Here is a 22,971-nt window from a genome sequence, read left to right as displayed (position 1 = left end):
TTCTGCAAGGTGACAGGAAAATCAGGGGAGGAGTGAAGAGGCAGTGAGTTTTGCTCTGAAAACCTGCTTGCTCATTCATGCTAAACTATGGTCTGGCTTAGCACTACATGGGAAATGGGCCATTGAGAAACTAAGCCTTTGGGGGGGGGGGAACTAGAGGATGGCAAATCATGATCAGATCTCTCTTTACATTTTTTGGTACAAGATGCCACAATTTGGTCTGTTGACAGCAGTGCTGGGGCGATTCAAGCTCGCAGCCTATATTTCTGATGAAAAATGAACACACACAAACCAGATTTAGGGAATACTTCTACGTCCCATAAATTTAGTCAGGTGTGGTGTGCTGGGTCACACACACAGCCACCCAGAAACAACTTGATCATCATCCAAGCCTGGCTCCCTTGTTTAATATGTTGTGGCGCTCCATTTCTCCATTGCAGATTTTGGATGGTGTGCAGAATCCCTTTTACATGTGGTTCAGAAGCTGAGCTACAGTTATGAAGACTTGTTAGAACCTAGAAGTGAGGAAGTTTCTACTTAGGCATGACTTTTGTCCACCCATATATATATATATATATATATATATATATATATATATATATGATGATGATGATGATGGCTTTTTAACCAAGTGAGATGCCCAAGGCTATACATGAAGTTAGCAGCCAAGTCCCACCAAATGCCAGCCTTTGCCCAGATCCAACAGCCGTAGAATCCACATGCCTTTATTCAGGTTTCGGACTTCTGATTATAGACGGGGGAAAAGACAGCCCACGGTGATTGCTTCTAAACCCACTCTTCTGCCCTGACCCACTAAACCCCATTCTCTCCGATCTGCGGATTAAAAAAAAAAAAAAGGTTATCCTGCTCCCATTCTCCCTTCTTTGTGATGACTCAATAGACTCCTCTTTCTTCTCCCCCAGAGCGCTGGCAAGAACTCAAAGCCCTCTGGCTCCCGGCCTGCTCTCCATTCTAACCCACCAGCAGCAAACAGAACAGCAGCAGGGAGCTGGTCATGGGTGACCCAGCCACTGTGGGACAACCCCTCCTCCTAGGATCATGCGCCTAGTATTACGAGTACCGGGCCCTATGGGCCTTGGGTGCCGAGAGTTGCCTCCGACACAAAGCCCCCTCTGTTTGCTCCAGCCAGGGCCTGAGAGAATCCAGTGTGCCTCCGAGGAAGGCGGGGGCAAGAGGGCACATTGTTTGGAGACTTGCAGGAGATCGCAACATTTGGACATTATTACCCATCTCCCGGGGCGGGGGGGGGGGAGAAGCAATGCCCTGCAAGTGAAAAATCAGCACCGAGGAGGCCCCGATTCTGTCTGCGGTGGAGGAAAAAACAGAGAAGCTTATGGCACCTTAAAGATCAACACATTTATTATGCGCTCAAATCCGCAAGAAGCTCATGCCCTATGTTAATCTTTCAGATGCCGATCAGAAGATTCTTTGTCGGTTTTGCCGCAAAAGATTAATATGGCTGCTGTCCCCTGTGGAAATTAAAGGAATGAGGCCGCCGTGGTCTAGGGGAGACTCTGTAAGAGTCTGGAGCGTCTAAAGGGAATGAGGGACTAGTGGATCAGCGTGACTGGAAGCTAATAAGGAAAGCAGCAGAGATTAGTGACTGGAGGTGGTGTCGTGGTACACAAAGTGGTTCAGATTCTACCTTTTATTGGGAGAAAGCTGTGCAGCTCAGAAGCATTCTACTCTCACCAGAGCAATTCCATACTGAAAGGCATCCTTTACTTTTTTGGGTTCTTTGCTCTAAGGCTTCCTCTTTTGTCCAGTCAGATTCCCTTTCCCTTCACCATGAGACCAACTTGGAAGCCACTCTTGAAACGTTTCCTGGGCCATGGCTTTGAAAGGAGAGCAGAGAAAACAGGAGACTGGTACAGGGGTGAATCAAATTTATATACTATGGGAGCTCTGGCTTGGAAGAAATGAACTTTCCAAAGACCTGAATATATATTTTTGTTACTCATTTATTTATTGCTTTGATGTTGGGATACTTCAAAGGCAACTCTCCAACCCAAGCTTCTGTTGGCTTCTGCCTATATTCTGTACAATACCCAGAATTGGACTGGATCCTAATGCTCTGCTCTACGCATTTCCCCAAAGAGCAAAAAGTCCCATGGACAGTTTGACTGGCTTAGTTTCCTTGGATATGAGCACTCTGGCGACTGCTGATGTCTTTGTATTCTTTGCTTTATTCACAAATATACAAGCATAGCCTGCTGGAAGCAAGACTCTCCAGAGGGCAACCATGTTAGTCTGTTGCAGCAAAAACAACCAAGAGTAGATTATTTGTTGTTTCTGGATGCGAATAGACTCCTACCGGCAGCAACCAAAATGCAGCTAAGAGTCTCAGGTTCCCAGAAAGTTTGTTTTAGCTCCCCAAGGTGGCAACAGCTTAAACTCTTTGCTCTCAGCCAGAGTCAAAGGATGACACTGTCTCTAAACCAGTGTCCTTGAACCATAGGCTGTTGGACTACATCTCCCATCTCCCTTGACTGTTGCCTAAACTGGCTCTGGAGGCTGGGGGCTGTAATCTAGCAACATCGGGCAGCCTAAGGTTGAAGAACACTGGTCTAAGCTTTCCCCTTCTACTTGGTGCATAGTGTCACATTTCCAAAACATCTTGGGTATTGCATCCCAATGACTGGAGGGAGATTCCCAGCTATCAAGGAACATTACTGTTACTTTCCTAAAGCCTGTGGCCGCACACAGATTGCTTCAAGGCAGTCACCAAGACAGCCCCAACTCCTAACACCGGTTTGCAGTGCAAGGGGGTTCCTGCTTTGCCTTGGCAGGACTCAACTGCTGAGAAGTGGCATTGAGCCTGGCTCAACAAAGGATGAGAAAATCTTGCTGTCAGGTGACATGAGGCCACTGGCAGTATCTCAGAGGCTGCAGCAATATTACCAGTCTCTCTCTCTCTCCTCCCTAGTCTTGGAAGGAATCAGAGAGGAGAGAACCAACCTCCCAAAAAGACATATGGACCAACAGTTGAGTATTCTTTCCTGGCCGGGTGGGTGAGCTTCTGATCACTGATGGTCAGGGCAGGAAGAAGCCAAGCTTCCACTGCTCGTTACATTCCTCCTGCAGTGACAAAGAGAAGGGGCTGATGCTAATTCAAAATGTTCTGTTGTTGAGACCATCTGCTCTTGTCCTCCCTAGTTGTCACTGTTGGAAAGGGCAACGCTGTACTGATAGCAGGATCTGGGGCATGGAAAAGGAGGTGGGGCTTACTTGAATTCAAACAGCAGAGCCAGCGAATAGGACCCTAGAATCAGCCCTTCCCCCACCCCCTGCCCCAATTTCCCACCTAGTTTCTGGCTAGGAGTGGCATCCAGCAGGTTAGACTAAGTAGAGTTTTTCCCCCATGCATTCTATGAAAAGTACCGTATTATTTGCTCTGTAAGACTCACCTTTTCCCTCCTAAAAAGGGGAAATGTGTGTGCGTCTTATGGAGTGAATGCAGGCTGCGCAGCTAACCCAGAAGCCAGAACAGCAAGAGGGATCACTGCTTTCGCTGCGCAGTGATCCCTCTTGCTGTTCTGGCTTCTGGGATTCTGAATATTTTTTTCTTGTTTTCCTCCTCCAAAAACTAGGTGCGTCTTATGGTCTGGTGCATCTTACAGAGCGAAAAATACGGTACTTTTTATTTTTCTTTGTGTTATTTGCTGCACATCTGAAAACATTTGTGCAGGAGAAGAGGAGGAGGGGGTCGTTTTCAACTCAAATGTTAACTTTGGCCCATGCTTTTTTTAAAAAAACACACAAAACATCTGTATGAGACCAGATGTGGATAAACCAACATTGCAGCTTTGGCATCGCACGAGAAAAGGCCTCGGGACTCGGTACGTTTGGGGGGTTCGTGAGCTAGCGCAGCCGCATAGCTGGCCCATCTCCCAGCCAGGAAGCAGGCTGATTCTCTGCTGGGGGCTCTAGCCCTCTTGAGGAACAACCCCCCCCCCCGTCTGTCCACTCCACACCCCGGCCCATGCTGCTCCAGTTGCTGGCTGGGCTTCAGACACCTGCTTGGCCAGCTGGCCGGCTAATAAGCCTGCGAGGAAAGTCTTCTGCTGCTTGACATGCCCACTGCCAGCATTCCTGGAGGAGCTAGCGAGGCCAAAGCCTAGGCCTTGGGGCTGGAACACAGCAGCAGGCAGGTCTTCTATGTCCTGGCTCAGTTGGTTAGAGCATGGTGCCCATCATGCCAAGGTTGCAGGTTCGATCCCCTGCATATTCCTGCATTGCAGGGGTTTGGATGGGACTGGTCCTCAGGGTCTCTTCCAACTCTACAATTCTCCCACCTTTCGAAAGGGCCCAATGGCGGGAAGGAGAGATTGCAAAGCTTCCAACGTCCCCAAGCAGCCCAGCTTGGGGGGGGGGTGGGCGGGATGCAAAAAGAGAGGCTGCTGGAGGCCCCCAGGATTCCTCCCCCTCCCTGCCCTGCAACAGTTGGCCCCATAGAAGCCCCCACAAGGCCGCTCTCCCCGCGCACTGATAAGTCTAAATTGCTCCTTTCTCTGCAGGACAATCAAACCATTCTGTGCAACTGGAAGGAACCAACCCTCTTGCCCCCAAAAAGAGAGGGGGTGGGGGGAATAGACCATTCTTTTCCAGCCGCGGCTTTCCGCGGATTCAAGGGCCCAGTTTCTCTTTTCTCGCTCTTCCCGCTCCCCCTCTTTTTTTTTTGCCAGAAACATGGAGAAGGAGACGGTGGTTAGTTTCTCCTCTCTTTCTGGAGACCCCATTCTGTTCTCCCTCGGGTCGCCCAGCTTCTCCGCTGGCCCCGCCCAGCGCTTGATGAGGTCACTCTTCAGCTGTCGTGGGGGGGGGAGGAGATTATTTTGCCCCGAGTTTTTTGAACTGGAGGAAAGGGGGGCTAAGTCGGGGGTGGGGTCTGTGCGGGGGAGAGAGAAGAGGAGGAGGAGGAGATTTGATCTTTTATTTAGGCACCTCTTTTGCATGCTCTTTCAGTTCCCAACAGTTACTCTCCGGAGTGGGTGGAGCTGGTGGATGGGATGGTTCTTTTGCAAACCAGTCCCGTCCATATGCGGTGGTGGGAACCCTGCTCTGGACTGGTAAGTTATATCGACCAAGTGGCTTATGTACTTTTCTTTTCCGGTGATGTGGAATGGAAATCCGGACTCCCTTAATGCTCCGCGTTAAAGCTCCAAGGGTGGTTGTCTCGCGCGTCCGCCCAGCCCCTCCAAAGTCAATATAATTTTTTGTTTGTGTCTGTGCGTGCGCGCTTCGAAAATAATGTTTTTTTGGGGGGGGGGGAATGTTCTGCATCGTTTCAGAAGGTCTTTGCCAACTTGGAAAGTTGGCTGGAATTCAGATCAGGGTGACTGGAGGGAGGTGACTGATCTCTGAACGAGATTTAAGATGGGTAAAGGGGGGAGGCAGACCAGCAACAGTTCTCTCCTCCCAGTGTCCGGATTATTCTGTGAGTCCTTCTGAGCTTCCGTAGAATGCATTTCTCAGTTTAGTATTTGGGAAGCTTTTACCACCGAGTTCAGAAAAGAAAAGAAAAACGAGGGCCAAGCAGTGTGAGCCTCCTACCACTGTCGGTGATTTGATTGCTTTATTTTTTATTTATTTATTTTTATGACTCTCTCCAGCACTTCTTCAGCAATCCTCAGAACTTTGTTGCGAGCCCTAAATTTTAGGGATTGCTTGCTAAGCTTTCCACCCACCTCCCAGATTCCCAGCTGTGTCCTTTCTTCCCTCCCTCTGAGCTCAAGCAAGCTAATGGTATTCTAAACTGATTCTTGTTCTCTGATCCCAAAGGGAATGTTTCCGTTAAACTCAGCACCGTTTTCCTGTCTGGGAGTCAAGCCATGGCTGGGGCGGTTTGGGGGGGGGGAGACATATGGGGAGGAGACAGCAGCACCTCTGTAGCCAATGTTGTATATACACATGCAAATAGCCAGGATTTCGGGACCCACTGGTTCAGCTGCCGTCCTCAACGTGGCACACGTGCGTGAGTGGAATATTGCGTGTGAAAATGCTGTGTGTGTGTGTGTGTGTGTGTGTGTGATGGGAGCAAATATATTCAGGGAGTTTGACTAAGTTTTGATCTGAACCAGGGCTCAGCCCTGAAACTGGGGCAAGGTCATCATATTATACATACAGATGATAGTAAAGAAAAAATGCTTCTTCATATTTGCAGAGTGTTTTCCCCTTTAAGTACCCTCCACTCACCCAAATTAATGCCGCCTTCCCTCGCGTCCCCTTAAAGGAGAGATGGGCTATAGCTTTCAGCAGATGAGCTCTGACACCCTTTCTGACACACGTCCTGAAAGTTCAAAAACAAGGCTGCAGCCCAATATGTACTTTCCTGAAAATAACTCTTCTCTATAGATGTCTCTAGCATTGTGCTGCTTCATGCCATTTTTTTTGCAGGGGAATTCTCACTTAATAACTGGCACAAGAGTTTCATGCAATTTCCTATGTGAAGTTACTGTGTACCATGTATAACCAAACACCGTGCGTACCACCCCTCTGTCAATCGTCGTTTCCCGATCCGCACAATTTGATAGGCGTCTGTTTATGATAATCACACCTGGCTCTCCCCATGTGGGTTTGGTGTTGTTTTTCTGCAACGAAATGCATATGACTCAAAGGTACTGTCCTTTGAATTGCATTAAGTTCTCTGCTTTAGCCATCCTGTCACATTTAGGATGATTTTGAAAAAGGGGAATTTTAAAATCACTTCAATGCACATTAGTGACTGAGAATACTGAAAGGAGTGGCGAGAATGAGAGAATAATGGAATCAAGTGTAATCTTTGGTTGATGGTATAACAGAATTGCAACCTACAATTAATTACTCATGGCTAGCTGAGTCTGCTTCATCACCTTGCGCAGGTGAGAGGCATTCTTTGTGAATACATCTCCTGCTTCTTATGTAACTGTGATCCCTTCCTCTCACGACTACCTTGTAATATTTCATTGCCTTGTTGTAAAAACTGGACTAGACTAAAGGCCCTTCAAGTGGAGTCTTACGTTCTTACAGGTTTTAGGTTTGTTGAATTTGTGTACAGTGGTACCTCGGGTTACAGACGCTTCAGGTTACAGACTCCGCTAACCCAGAAATAGTACCTCAGGTTAAGAACTTTGCTTCAGGATAAGAACAGAAATCACGCAGCAGCGGCAGCAGGAGGCCCCATTAGCTAAAGTGGTGCTTCAGGTTAAGAACAGTTTCAGGTTAAGAACGGACCTCCAGAACGAATTAAGTTCTTAACCCGAGGTACCACTGTATTGCTTTCCACAAAGTCCCCAAGTGATTTATGATAATAAAATGCACTAATAAAAACAGGTAAACATATTGAAACATAACATGAAAACATCCAATCATTAGTGCTGCTGAGAAAACAACAATGTATTTGCTTGCAGCTAAAACAAAGACAAAGTTGGTGCGTGGTGGACCTCTTTGGAGAGAGCATTCTATAGATGGGGAGGCTACTGCAGAAAGACCACTCTCTCGTTCCCATCATCTGGACCTTCCTTGGAGGTGGCATACAGAGAAGGGCCTCAGATGACCATTCTGGGATCTGGGCAGGTTCTTATGAGGAAAGCTGAACCTTTATGTACAGGAGTCCTGAACCATATAAAGAAGTGGTCAACCAGATGCCTATTTGAAGCCCACAATCAGGGCAACAACAGTCTTCCCATTTGTGATTTTCAGCAACAAGCAAGGAGAATGAAAGTCCCTCTGGGTTGTTCAACCAGATGCCTATAGGAAGCCCAGGGGGCAACAGCACTTTCTGGTTGCTATTCTCCTGGTACTCTGAAGCACCCTGCAGATGTTGCAGAGAGCCATTATGAGCAGTAGCCACTTACCCTCCATGAATCTGTCTAATTCTCATTTAGAGCTGCTCAAGCATCTTTCTTCAAGGTCCTGGGTACATATGACAGAATTAGGGACAACATTTGAGGAGCATCACTGTGCAGCTCAGTGTCTGGCTGTCCTGTGCCCTCCACCCAAAGGTCTGCACCCAGGATAAATGTTCCACTTGTCTTCTGCATTGACTTTGGGTGAAAGTGTCCCCCCACACACACACCCCCAGCATTCCTGCTGGCCATCAGTCTCCTTGCCAGCTTTATTGGTTATTTTAGAGGCCACTCCATCAAAGTATTACACAAAGGGAACAGTGGCTGGGTGTAGGCAAAGTCGCCAACTTTTAACTGTAGAACACAACACTCCACAGAAATCAGGAAATTTGTTGTCATGTTCTCAGGGAGACTGGGATGCTCTGAATGATGGGGCATTTCTTGGAGAAAGGGGGCACTTGGCAACCCTACTGACAGGGAAGTCTTGGGGCCTGTTAGATTTCCTTGCCTTTCACCCAGGGCCTGTACAAAAAATGATGGATACCTTCTCCCTTGAAGCTGGGAAAAGAGCCCAGAAGTTCTGGCACCTAGTTCTGTCTCTTGCTCCAATTCACTAGGCTTCCCCTTCCCCTTCAGAGCTGGGAATAGGACCTAGAAGCCATGGCTCGTGACCAAGTTTAATAGTTGTTGAATTTAGATGTAATTGTTGACTTCCACCTCTTTGTGTCTCTTGACAGCCCCCAAACTACCCCCTTTCATCTCTCCCTGGTGCAAGGGGAGGGGGTTAAAGGTTGTATGTGCAAGCTTTGGCTTGGATTGTATGTGGCGGATGCCAGATTGGGGGAGAGAGGGGAGGAATAATCCGTTGCCAATTCCATCTGGGTGTTTTGGGGAGTGGGAATGGAGATTAGTTATGCTTTCCACCACTTGGGTCATGTGAACAGCTTAACCCTTGGGGAGTGGGAAAGGGGGATAGGAAATGAGGTGGGCAGGGCCTAGTGGACATAATAAGAAGAGCCTACTGGATCAGGCCAATGGCCCATCTAGTCCAGCATCCTGTTCTCACCATGGCCAGCCAGATGCCAGTGGGAAACTCACGGGCAGGATTTGAGCACAGAAGCCCTCGGCCCACGTGTGATTTCCATCAACTGGTATTCAGAGACATACAGTGGTACCTTGGGTTAAGTACTTAATTCGTTCCGGAGGTCCGTACTTAACCTGAAACTGTTCTTAACCTGAAGCACCACTTTAGCTAATGGGGCCTCCTGCTGCTGCCGCACCACCGGAGCACGATTTCTGTTCTCATCCTGAAGCAAAGTTCTTAACCTGAGGTACTATTTCTGGGTTAGTGGAGTCTGTAACCTGAAGTGTATGTAACCTGAAGCGTATGTAACCCGAGGTACCACTGTACTGCCTTTGACAGTGTAGGGAAACCCTCCTCAGAGCCAGCGTGGTGTAGTGTTTAAGAGCGGTAGTCTTGTAATCTGGGGAACCGGGTTCGCGTCTCCGCTCCTCCACATGCAGCTGCTGGGTGACCTTGGGCCAGTCACACTTCTCTGAAGTCTCTCAGCCCCACTCACCTCACAGAGTGTTTGTTGTGGGGGAGGAAGGGAAAGGAGAATGTTAACCACTTTGAGACTCCTTAGGGTAGTGATAAAGCGAGATATCAAATCCAAACTCTTCTTCTTCTTCTTCAGCTTTTGCCAACTTTTCATTCTTAATCGCTTTAAAGGCTGCTCTGCCATCTTGTTTATTTCAAGCACCAACAGAACAAGAGTTTGGACTTGATATCCTGCCTTTCACTCCCCTTAAGGAGTCTCAAAGCGGCTAACAATCAGCCTGGTTCCATCCCAGTACAAGCAGAGCCCATGCCTTTTGGCTTCCAGGACCTCACAACTACATTTCCCCGTGTCATTGGTGCCAGTTTGCCAAATGACCGCGGACTACCGCACTATGTAGGTGATGGGCAACATCCGCAACCTTCACATCAGGCAGTAGGGCTGGGCGATATAATAATAATAATAATAATAATAATAATAATAATAATAATAAATTATAATAATTATAATAATTATATTTATACCCCGCCCTCCCTGGCTCAGGGCGGCTAACACCAGTAAAATTACAGTAAAAACATAATAGGGGGGGGGGGGGAAACCAATTTAAAATACAGGTTAAAATGCAATTTAAAATGCAGCCTCATTTTAAAAGTAGCCCTTAGATCAAAACCATAAGGGGAGGGAAACATAAGGGTCAGACTGAGTCCAAACCAAAGGCCAGGAGGAACAGCTCTGTCTTGCAGGCCCTGCGGAAAGATGTCAAGTCCCGCAGGGCCCTAGTCTCTTGTGACAGAGCGTTCCACCAAGTTGGGGCCAGTACTGAAAAGGCCCTGGCCCTAGTTGAGACCAATCTAACCACCTTGTGACTTGGGACCTCCAAAATGTTGTCATGTGTGGACCTTAAGGTCCTCCGCGAGGCATACCAGGAGAGGCAGTCCCTTAGGTATGTGGGTCCTATAATCGTCCAGAACTGGTTTGATGTCCATATCACGATATTGGTTTCATAATTTTTGACCTGGTAATATATAATGAATCATGATGTGTGTGTGCACGCTAAAATCACAGTGTGGGAAAACTGTGAAGTCGGCCAATGCCTCTTCATAGCTTCATCCTTGTTTCATACATTGCAATATATCAGTATATTGCCATGTTTAGCTGGTGATATATCACGAAGCTGAAAACCAGATATCGCCCAACCCTACCAGGCAGGCAGTTTACTCTACAGTCTGTATGCCCATCACACACCTATTTATGTTCTTAATCACTACCAGGATCCCTCCACCCACCGGAGAAGTACGCTCAACACAAGAAGGCTCCTCTTTCTCTCTCTTTACCATAAGTAATCTTATACACTTAAATTTATGTCTCTGTCCCCTTACCTGTCTTCCCCCTAAACTGAGAAGCTTAAGTGTTGCTTCCCCCCTTGATTGCTTTGATTTCCTTTTTCTACACCTTTTCTAGCTCCAGGGAGGAGACACTGGGGGACTACTGATAAGTTTCACTCCTGGTTCAGAGCCAGTAACTTAGATTTATTCAATAAGCAAATATGTGGCGCTGTGGGTTAAACCACAGAGCCTAGGACTTGCCGATCGGAAGGTTGGCGGTTCGAATCCCCGCGACGGGGTGAGCTCCCGTTGCTCGGTCCCTGCTTTTGCCAACCTAGCAGTTCAAAAGCACATCAAAGTGCAAGTAGATAAATAGGTACCGCTCCGTCGGGAAGGTAAACGGCATTTCCGTGTGCTGCTCTGGTTTGCCAGAAGCGGCTTAGTCATGCTGGCCACATGACCTGGAAGCTGTACACCAGCTCCCTCGGCCAATAGAGCGAGATGAGCGCTGCAACCCCAGAGTCGGCCATGACCGGACCTAATGGTCAGGGGTCCCTTTACCATTTATGGTTATATCCTTATGTGTAGTAGAATTACCCTGTTCTTGAGGTTTGGGCTGAGGAGTGCTGGGAGGGACAACAGAAATCTCTCTTCCTCCACCTCCCAAAATAAATTTCTTTAGTGACAGAGGTGCAGTCACAAATGTCATATTATAATCCTCATTTGTATCCCTGAGGAATATTTCTACCTATACGTACTGGGCAGTTGGCATCTTTTTTATTATGTTTCCTTACACATTTTAGCATCATTTTGATGCCCTAATGTGTGTTCCCTTGTTATTCTGTGCTCTTCTTTCCTGAATCGCATAACTGCCCCTAAACAAAAATACCTGGCGGGGTTTGTGGCTCCGTTTCAGCTGTGCCACCACAGCTCTTTCCCCCCACGCTCTCATCGGACATTCTTTGCACTGCTACCCTCCTCCAGCCCCATATCTCAATCTTCCCCCAGGCTTCCTAAAGGATTTAGATCTCTGATGGCCCCTGCTGTGTTCCTGTAGGAAGAGGAGTTGGTTGGTTATGGGTTTTTCTAAAATGCTCAAGTCAGGGGCATTTGGTATTCTTCAAGCTGAAGGTAAACCTCTCTCCCTCTCTTGCAGGCTGTCCCTCCCGCTTGGATGGCTCTTGAAAGCTGAGCTGCATCCCGGCTGACCAGCATGGACCCGACTCCGCTGCTTCCAGTTACTCCTGACCCCCGGGGCTTTAATGAGGGGGCAACAGAGCCCAGCGATCCTGCCTCCGATCCCTGCGCCCTCCTTTCCGAAAGGCACTATGAGGTGATTCCCTGTGTGATCTGTGGCCTCTGCTGCGTTTTTGGAGTTGTTTACTGCTGCTTTGGTGAGTAGAAAGGGGAAAGAGACACTTCTGTCTGTGAGCCCATCTCAAACTTCATTTCTCTTTCCTTTCTTCTCTGTTCCCAATGGGTTGTTTACATGCACCAGGGATAGTGGTTGGCGCCATGGCCGGATTTAGGTTTATGAGGCCCTAAGCCAGGGGTCAGCAACTTTTTTCAGCTGTGGGCTGGTCCACCGTCCCTCAGACCATGTGGTGAGCCGGACTATATTTTTTGGGGGGAAATGAATGAATTCCTATGCCCCACAAATAACCCAGAGATGCATTTTAAATAAAAGCACACATTCTACTTATGTAAAAACACGCTGATTCCGTCCGTGGGCTGGATTGAGAAGGCGATTGGGCTGCATCCGGCCCACGGGCCTTAGGTTGCCTACCCCTGCCCTAAGCTACTGAAGGTAATGGGGCCCTTTCTATGTCCAGCTATCCTTTGTCAACAACAAATTGTCGCTGTTTTTTGTATTGAATATATGCTATATATGTCCATTACTTAATCATAGGAGACTACACAACACAAAACACTGTTGCTGTATGTACCGTATGTTTTATTTTATTCTGCCAAGAGAGCAGGAGAACTCTAGGATGTTTCATTGAACATAATCGTGGTTCTAGGAAATATACCTGAAACACTGAAAAATTGTCGCATTTTCCCATTAAGTGAACTGAGTAATTAAGAATATAAGTCACAACTGGAGACAAAATATTTGGGGTCTTCCGATCTGGGGTAGGTTAGCCAACCTGAACTTTGCAAGGGAGATAGAGAGCAGAGTCTATTGTGGAAGGTTGGTGGCTTATAAGTGATGACTTATTTGGAACCTCACTCTGTAGGCTGAACAAAACCATGTATTAAGAGTCTTAAATGATCCTGTCACATGTACTGACTGATTTGGGCATTTTAGCCTTCAAAGAGTGAGGAACGACGGGGAGGGAGAGAAGAGGGTTATAATTTTTCATTGTCTTTTTCATTTTTTTAATGCTGGGGGAATCAGAGTTCTGTTTTCTTTAAAAAGTCAGAAATTCCACCTCTTCTTCCCTGCCACCCTGCAAAAATTCCAACAACCTCTCAGTCCATGTTTTGAATTACATGAAATAGCCAAGCTAATAAGAACTGTGTGTCCTCCATACTTGACCTATTTCAAAAAGCAACAAGTAACAAGTTGTCCTCCAGTAATTGTGATAACAGTGAGTCTGCGTCATAAAACTTTTATTTCTTGATGTTTACAGAAGGACTATTTCCCTACACCCCCCCCCCCAAAAAAAACAAGGTAGCTTTTCTTGCCATGTTTTCAGTCTTAAGAGATTCTAGCTTAACCATAATGAGAATTTAGATGCAACCTTTTTTCAGTAGCCCCTGTCTCGGAATATCCTATTGACGAAATATAGCCTCCCCCTTTTCAAAGATTTCCTCTGCTAAACTTGGTGTGTGCAGAAGCCCCCAGATTCCGTCTACGACATCTTCCTTTAAAAAAATATTTTAAAATTAATACTTTTCAGGTTTATACATTTCACTGATTTTACAATCATTTTGACATTTCAAAACTCGACTTCTTTCCTCCTCTTTCTGCGGTTCCTTAAATTTATTTTTAATATCCTCTGCATATCCAAATTAACTTAATTTGCTCACTTATTCATATTCTTTAAATATATACTCTTATGAAACTGCAGGTTATTACAATAATCCTGCCGATGCTTTTATCTGTTTACAGTTTATCTGTAAATATTCAACAAACCATTTCCATTCTTTTATAAAAAGTTTGTTATCTTGATTTCTTATTCTTCCGGTAAGTTTTGCCATTTCTGCATATTCCATAAGTTTTTGTATCCATTCTTCCTTTGCTGGGACTTCTGCTTCTTTCCATTTTGGGGCGAGTAACATTCTTGCTGGGACGCGGGTGGCGCTGTGGGTAAAACCTCAGTGCCTAGGACTTGCCGATCTTATGGTCGGCGGTTCGAATCCCCGCGGCGGGGTGAGCTCCCGTCTTTCAGTCCCAGCTCCTGCCCACCTAGCAGTTCGAAAGCACCCCTAAGTGCAAGTAGATAAATAGGTACCGCTTTATAGCGAGAAGGTAAACGGCGTTTCCGTGTGCTGCGCTGGTGCCGGTTCGCCAGAGCAGCTTCGTCACGCTGGCCACGTGACCCGGAAGTGTCTCCGGACAGCGCTGGCCTACGGCCTCTTAAGTGAGATGGGCGCACAACCCTAGAGTCGGACACGACTGGCCCGTACGGGCAGGGGTACCTTTACCTTTAACATTCTTGCTGCTATAGTAGCATACATGAATAAGTTTCTATACAGTTTAGGTAGTTCTGTCCCTATTAATTCCCAAAAGAAAAGCTTCTGGGGTTTATTTTAAGCAAACATTATTTAAAACATCCTTTTCATTTCATTATATATCATTTCCTAGCAAGCCTTAACCCAGGCATGTCCAAAGTCCGTTTCGGGGCCTAATCTGGCCTGCCGGTCGATTTAATCCGGCCCTTATGGCAGTATATATCCTAGGGTAAAATCCTTTTAAAAAGCACGACAACTTTGGGGTAAAATAACGGATGTTCACTTCATCAAATCTGGCCCTCTTTGAACAAAGTTTGGGCACCCTTGCCTTAACCTTACTACAGGACCAGCTAAAGATTTCTGTGACTTCAAAGAAGAATGGGAACCTTTTTCAGTCTATTTAAAAAGACAACAAAATGAACTGGGCTGCTTGGCAGGTTTTGAATAAACATCCACAAATTAATTGGGTTAATATGTTGGATAGATAATATAAGGATGTATACAATTTTATAATATGCAGAAAACAATAGGAGATGAGAAATCAGAGAGAGGAGCTGAGGGAAGTCCTCGGGGGCAGGGAGGGAGGGTTTGTTGGTGAGGTGGGAGGGGAAAAAAGGGAGGGGAAAAAACAGTGAAGATGATTTGTATTGTTGATTGGTTATGGCCTCGGTCCAGTATACCTGAAGGAGCTTCTCCACCCCCATCGTTCTACCCGGACACTGAGGTCCAGCTCCGAGGGCCTTCTGGCAGTTCCCTTACTGAGAGAAGCCAAGTTACAGGGAACCAAGCAGAGGGCCTTCTCGGTAGCGGCACCCTCCCACCAGATGTCAAAGAGAACAACAACTACCAAACTTTTAGAAGACATCTAAAGGCAGCCCTGTTTAGGGAAGCTTTTCATGTTTAATAGGTTATTGTATTTTAGTGTTTTGTTGGAAGCCTCCCAGAGTGGCTGGGGGGACCCAGCCAGTTGGGCGGGGTATAAATAATAAATTTTATTATTATTATTATTATTATTATTATTATTATTATTATTATTATGAATTTGTTATTTTTTTTTTTTAAAAAAACAACCTTACTACAGGACCACCACATATGATAAAAAGAACCTTATTTCTCCCCTCTGCTAAACCTGGCCCTCTTTCTGTTGCCAGGTTACCGCTGTTTCAAAGCCATCATGTTCCTCTCTGGCCTGCTCTTCGGCTCGGCCGTCATCTTCCTGCTTTGCTACAAAGAGCGCATCTTGGACACGCAGCTGAGCCTGGAAGTCAGTGCGGGCATTGCCCTGGGCATCGGCGTCCTCTGCGGCTTAGTCACGATGCTGGTGCACTCGGTTGGCTTGTTCCTGACAGGGCTCCTCCTCGGCTTGCTCCTGGCGACGGCTGGACTGGTGGCCACGGAGCCTCTGTGCCAGCTGCCTAGCGCCTGGGTGCCCGCCGGCTCGCTGCTGGGATCAGCCCTCCTGGGTGCCGTCTTGGCCTTGCGCTGGCAGAAGGCCCTGACGGTGGTCTCCACGGCGGTGTTTGGGGGCGCCGTGCTGACCCTCTGCTTGGACTACGCTGTGGAGAACTTGGCGCTGGGCCACCACGTGTACGACCGCCTCCGCCTGGCTCCCCCTTCCCCGCTGTGCTGGTGTGGCTGGGCCGTGCTGGCCACGTGGCCCGTCCTGGCCTTGATGGGAATGCTGCTGCAGTGGAGAGTGACCGCAGAGGGCTTCTCTCACACAGATGGTGAGTGGATGACTTTAGGACCATGCCGAAGGAGGGGAGAAGGTCCAGTTGTACTGGGCAGGGTGCATTCATGGCAACCTGCCTGGGACCCCCCCCCTCAAAAATTATAGTGTACAGTGGTACCTCGGGTTACGTACGCTTCAGGTTACAGACTCCACTAACCCAGAAATAGTACCTCGGGTTAAGAACTCTGCTTCAGGATGAGAACAGAAATCACGCAGCAGCAGCGCAGCGGCAGCAGGAGGCCCCATTAGCTAAAGTGGTGCTTCAGGTTAAGAACAGTTTCAGGTTAGGAATGGACCTCCAGGACGAATTAAGTACTTAACCCGAGGCACCACTGTAGTACCTCGGGTTAAGAACTTTGCTTCAGGATGAGAACAGAAATCATGCAATGGCGTCGCAGCGGCAGCAGGAGGCCCCATTAGCTAAAGTGGTGCTTCAGGTTAAGAACAGTTTCAGGTTAAGAACGGACCTCCGGAACGAATTAAGTACTTAACCCGAGGTACCACTGTGTTTACTTTTATTTTTATGTGTTTTGGCTTGATGTTATGTTATTAATATAGGAGATAGCAAAGTGGGTGAAAAGAGAAACATACCAGAAGCGGAAGTTGGGAGAAGCTCTGGAGGGGAGGGAGGGAGGAATATATAATATATGTTAAGAAATTGAGATTTATGTAATGAATGAAAAAGAAAAATGAATCAAATTTAAAAAAAATAAATTGGAGGAGGTCCTGTACCTGCCTACCTCCTGCCCGACGAAATGTGGCCCATTTTTGTAAGAGACTTTAGTAGCAGACAGTGTGCGAGATTCGCCAGGCAGATTTTGCACCCGACCACGTGAAGATGTTTGGCTGCCAATATGGTGCCTGACATCTCCACCTTCTGAGGATCATTGGCTCTGGACTAGTTTCACACACTTAACGCCCCATCCTGTGGAATTCTCTCAGTTATATTTTTATCTGCGCAATCAGAATAAATTTCTGGAACCAAAATGCTTTTTCTGTGCAGCCTCAGCAGGAGCAGTCGCGACAAAGGAAAAAGAGGTTGCATGCATGTGGACTGTCCCTGGATCAAGTGACTTTTCTCCTTTAAGTTCTCAAAAGTTCTTAACCTAGCTCAAGGTTGTCATCTGAACTAGCCAGACATTTAACCGAGAATCAATAATAATAATAATAATAATAATAATTTATACCCCGCCCTCCTCAGCCAAGACCGGGCTCAGGGCGGCTAACACCAAATATAAAACGATTGAAATACAACTTAAAAACAAGATTAAAATACAACATTAAAATGCAGCCTCATTTCAGCAGAAACTCAAAAACTTTTTTGGGGATGAAAATGTCAAATCTTCACCAAGGCTAACTATCCAGACTGGTCCTACGTGGGCCAGAAAAAAGCCAGGGAAGTCCCCAAGTAGGAGTTCCGTCACAGAAGGAAAAAGGAAAAAAGAAAGAGGGGGAGGGGATCAAGTTGATTCCAAGCCAAAAGGCCAGGTGGAATAACTCTGTCTTACAGGCCCTGCGGAAAGAAATCAGATCCTGCAGGGCCCTGGTCTCATGAGACAAAGCGTTCCACCAGGCCGGAGCCAGTGTTGAAAAGGCCCTGGCTCTGGTTGATGCTAATCTGACCTCACAGTCAGTCCATCATTTGAAAATAAAAAAAGAATTTAGAGCCGTCTTGCCTCAAAATGGCAACTAGACATTCCGTTTTGGTGACTGTAACCTTGGTTTAAGGAGACATTTGGCACCTAGCTCATATATCTGACTTTCTAATTCTGGTGGTGGAGGGAAAGTTGATAAGCGGCAGAGTGCCAACAGTCATAGAGACAGGGAGGTGTGCTGCACAGTTAATCACTTTTTCGTCTGTCCTTCCTTGTCCCCAAAGGCCTCGTGCAAATCATTTCTCAGTTGTATGACATGGAGTGTTGAGTGTGTCAAACAAGGACTAGGGAGACCCAGTTTAAATCCCCAATTGGCCCAGAAAGCTCACTGGGTGATCTTGGGCCAGTCACTTTCTCTTGGCCTGAGGACAGTAATTGTGGCAGTAAGATTGGGGTTGGGGAAGAGGATGAGAGCCAAGAACAGCTCTCTGAGCTACATGGATGAAGGGTCTGGTAAAAATGTAGTAAATTAATAAATACTACTACTACTACTACTACTAAATACAGTGGTACCTCTGGTTAAGTACTTAATTCGTTCCAGAGGTCTGTTCTTAACCTGAAACTGTTCTTAACCTGAAAGCACCACTTTAGCTAATGGGGCCTCCTGCTGCTGCCGCGCTGCCGGAGCACAATTTCTGTCCTCATTCTGCAGCAAAGTTCTTAACCTGAAGCACTATTTCTGGGTTAGCGGAGTCTGTAACCTGAAGCGTATGTAACCTGAGGTACCACTGTAATAGCTAGATAGTGTTGGTGATGGTTAGGAGACACTATATCCATCATTACTTTGCTCAAACTAGAGTAATCTGACATACGTGGAAAAAATTCAGAGTTCTCAAAATTCTGAAGGATGCAACATTATGTGGCATGATAACAACTGTGCAGAACTCTGTTCGCCTCCCAGCACGTAAAAGAGAGAGACTTGTTTGGGACAATTTTTTTCTCCTTCCTCCCCACCTCCACTTGTCTACATTTGATTCTCTGGTCAGGAAAGTGCATCCCTCTTTGAATTCTGTGGTTTTACATATCTGGACATGGTGTAATATGTCATGTACTGTTGTTCGTCTGAGGTTGTATTTACCTAATTTTAAGACCTGCTAAGGAACAAATGATTGTCTTGATATGTAAAACCACAGAATTCAAAGAGGGTGTACAGTGGTACCTCGGGTTAAGAACTTAATTCGTTCCAGAGGTCCGTTCTTAACCTGAAACTGTTCTTGACCTGAAGCACCACTATAGCTAATGGGGCCTCCCGCTGCCACTGCGCCACTGCTGCATAATTTCTGTTCTCATCCTGAAGCAAATTTCTTAACCTGAGGTAATATTTATGGGTTAGTGGAGTCTGTAACCTGAAGCGTATGTAACCCGAGGTACCACTGTACTTTCCCCCATGACTGTATATATAGAGAGAGAGAGTGAGAAAGAGAAATACACATACGTATAAATTTGTATTTATAAACTAGCCTTCTTAGGAGTAGTCTCCCTCTGCTTTCTCACACCTCTTCTCTTGCCCAGTGGTCCTGAATCGGCGCCAGAAGCAGCTGCAGCTCTTACGGATCCGGCAGCGCGAAGCCAAGAAGAGGCAGAGCCAGCTTCCCCAGGATGGCTCGTACCGGCATAAGCCCAGCGCTGTCAAGCGCTGTGCAGGAGATGTCCTTGCACCGGTGAGTGGCTGAAAGAGTTCCGGTCACAAATGTTCACCATCTTAACTCTTGGCCCCCATTTGCAACATGCAGTGCCAAACCCACCATCCCAACTGCGTCGTCGCCTTCAGAATGCCCCTTTGGCCTTTTCCTGGCATCTTCTGGAGCAGGCGTGAGGGAACTTTTTCACCATCTAGCTGTTCCTCAATTCCCCAACAAGCATGGCTAATGGCCACCAGGGATGATAAGAACTGAAAAGGTTCCCCATTATGGTGGTTCATAAAAAACTTTTTTAAAAAAATGCCTGCTCCAAAGGTCTTATCTCACTACACTAGGGATTATATAGCTATATCTGAAATTTCATGCATATCAGTTAATATCTTGACCCTGCTCCACAAAAATAGCTGTTTAAATTGGCCGTTTCCCTATGTCGTGAAGGCTGAAATTTCAATATTAACTGATATGCATGAAATTACAGATATAGCTACATAAGACCTTTGGAGCAGGCATTTTTTTTTAAAAAGGGTGTTTTTTTATGAACCGCCCTATGCCCCATGTCTATTCTGCAGCCAGCCAATGGGAGTGTGGACCATCACTCCTTTGCACACATCTCCTATGTCCCTTCCACCCTTTACATTTATAATCGGTGGCATAGCATGGGTTGCCAGGGCCCGGGGCCGCACGAGATGGGAGAGAGGGAAACACATGAATGGTCAACTGCCTAACCGTGTCTGCATCACCTAGGAGATCGCAGCCACAGAGAAAAGAGATGTTCTATTGTCCAGAGAGGTTGGTTCCTGGTTCGCATGGAGAAGCCGGTTTCGATGGAGCCCAGCGATGGAAGTGCGCAGCTGTATTGAGGCAGCACTTGGTTTCGAAACTTTGTGCCCTAACAATTTTGCAACCGCCCCTGTGGCCCTGCCCCACGCTACGCCACTGTTTATAACTAAGCATACGGCAGGTTCTTTGTCAATGTGGATTGGCTCCTAATGGAGGTGTGTGGGGAGGGGTTAATATGTCGTTCCTCTTTCCCAGTTCACGCACTGACATTCCATTCTTTTTCTCCACCCCAAAGAGTTATATTCAGAGCCTGCGCGACCGCCAGCAACTGGGAACTGGTACTTCGCTGAGCAACCTGAGTGCCAGTGCTCACACCACTGTGGATCTGGATTACGACTCTGGCTCGACTGTTCCCCTCACCACGCCCCGTGGCTGCCTCTGAAGGGGACCGTTTCTACTTCCGCCTGTGCCTTAAGCAGGGACATAGCACAACTCTGCCCTCACTGGGGGGGTCTGAATATTTTTGTCCCATGCAGTCGCTTGACTGATATGCAAGCACCCTTGGCTAGCCTGCTATATATATATTTTTTAAAATGTTCAAAAGCAGGCAGTTTCCTTTCCCTTGAGGGAAACTTGAGGCCAACAATGTGACTGAATCAAAGTAGCAGGAAAGAAGGGATGTTTTTACATAGAAAAACAACAACCACAACAACACTATTAATTTATTCCCAATTAAGTCAAGTGAAGGAAGCAAGCCATCTTCCTCTGCAGGGTATCTACAGCTGCCTTCAAAAGCTATGCTGCAATGAACTGGTTCCCTCTTAATTAAGGTGGCCGTCCTTGACTTTGAAGCTAGTATAGTATCTGTCTTCTGTGGGCTCAGTTAAGCCATAGACATCCCCTCTTTTGGGGGATGAAGGGGTTTATTTGCCCTAGAGGTCTAGAACTAGCAACAGGGTACTTTGATTACCTTTTGGCTTAGATGAACAGCCCTATTTTACCTCGGGGATAAAATAGCTAGGGGGTAACTTGAAATCTTTGCACCACAGGTTGGTGAGGTAAATGGTTCTGATCCATGGTGCTTTTCACAACATTTTGCTTTTTTTTGTATGTGGGTCAGATGGCAGAATCTTGTGAGTAGAGTCACTATTCAATTATCATTTCCCTAGGGCAGTTTGGCTTGCCGATACAACATGCGTAGGGAACGTTTGGACCGTCCAAAGTTATTTGAACTACATCTCCCTTCATAGCAAACATGGTCAATGGCCTATCAAGGGATATGGGGAGTTGTAGTTCAGAAACACCTGAAGGCCCGAAAGTTTACCACACCAGGGTTATATAAGAAGGAAAAATTGTGCTTTTCTCTCCCCCATCAAACCCAAAAGTTACCTTCCCAGAGTCATTTATAAAACCTTGATTATGTTATGAGAGGGATAGCAGAGTTCGCAAATATGGCCCCACCTTCCCGCTCAAATGGCTATAAGTGTGTAAGGGAAGAATTCCCCCAAAGGGCTCTAATTATCATCCAAAGTGCCTTTTCTCGTCTATACAGAGCCTTACCTGCACTGAAGTGGCTTTCAGTTTAACCTGACTGTGGTGCTTTTTGAAAACACGTAGAGAAGGATTAAAAACCATTCTTTTTTTTAAAAAAAAAGAGAGAAAGAGAGAGAAAGATTGAACTCTAAACTGTAGGCTAACCACCCAGGTTTCAATTCATAAACTATTAATCTGAATTCAGTGAGTACACAGTGGGTTTGAATCTTGGTCAAGAGACCTGTTTTGTTATAGCAGATTATTTCCTGTGGATATTTGTTGTTGTCACTGTTTTTATAACTTCTGCTTATAATACTTAACACTGATACATTTGTGCTATGCAGTCTGTCTCTATAATCACTTGGGTCACACTATAAAGAGGTTGGAGTTGGGTGAAATGGGGGTGGAGAGAAAATGGGGTGCGACAGCGGGTCGGAGCACAGATGTGTACACACATCAGATCCAGCAGATTGGATCCTTTTGAAACTCTGCAATTTTCCCAGGGATTTCTAATCACATCTCTCTCCATCATTGACTGAACTGTAGAAATCACCCATTTTTACAGAGCAGCCTGTAAAACCATGGATCTGAGACATAAAGCCTTTCTTAAAGGGCTCTCCCTCAAAACCATCACAAAATTATTGATTGCCCCCCGTATGCAAAAGAAAGTTGGGGGGCTGGTTCTTAAGCCGTTGACATCCACAGTCACACACTGCTTTATTTTGACTCTCTTTCTGCCCGGGTCCAAACATTGCTGCTGGGCAGTTGTGTGCATCTGCATGTAATATGATACATATCTGCCTAGCGGAAATAAAAGGTTCTGGTGTCCTGTTCACAAAAGTTAAAAAGCAGACAAGCAGTTACCAGCCTGAGACTTGGGCTGCATTAGAAATAATTTTGCTGTTGCCAAACTTTCTATTCTGATGCCCGATGATCTCATCAAAAGTTAGCTCTTTCCCCTTTCAGAAATGTTTGCCTCAGATGTATTAAACTTAGGTTTACTGCTTCGCTGTCACAATTTGAATACAGACTGGAACACACACACACACACACACACACACACACACATATATATATATATGTAGTACCAGTATATATGTATATGTATATATATGTGTGTGTGTGTGTATAATATCTCATCTCATCTGAATTGCTGGGGGCATGGCACTAACCTCCGTGTTTCCTGAATTCCCAGTAACTAAAGTACACTTTCACAGTGTGA

The 22,971-nt window shown here is 46.4% G+C and overlaps 1 protein-coding gene across 1 annotated transcript; it reads left to right on the top strand.

The window, feature by feature from the left end:
• The first annotated feature begins 4,863 nt into the window (after positions 1-4,863).
• On the top strand, positions 4,864-22,092 carry LOC310755655 (transmembrane protein 198-like). Its single transcript, XM_083598909.1, has 5 exons — positions 4,864-5,090; positions 11,888-12,125; positions 15,561-16,136; positions 19,309-19,457; positions 20,512-22,092. Exons 2-5 carry the CDS (start codon positions 11,945-11,947, stop codon positions 20,656-20,658), a joined length of 1,053 nt encoding a protein of 350 aa, XP_083455035.1. The 5' UTR covers positions 4,864-5,090; positions 11,888-11,944; the 3' UTR covers positions 20,659-22,092.
• Positions 22,093-22,971: the final 879 nt, after the last annotated feature.

This window comes from Podarcis filfolensis, assembly GCF_964270895.1.
Source record: "Podarcis filfolensis genome assembly, chromosome: 2".
Classification (NCBI taxonomy): domain Eukaryota; kingdom Metazoa; phylum Chordata; class Lepidosauria; order Squamata; family Lacertidae; genus Podarcis; species Podarcis filfolensis.
The sequence above is the reverse complement of the archived record's forward strand: the minus strand, read 5'-3'. Positions and strand labels throughout refer to the sequence as shown.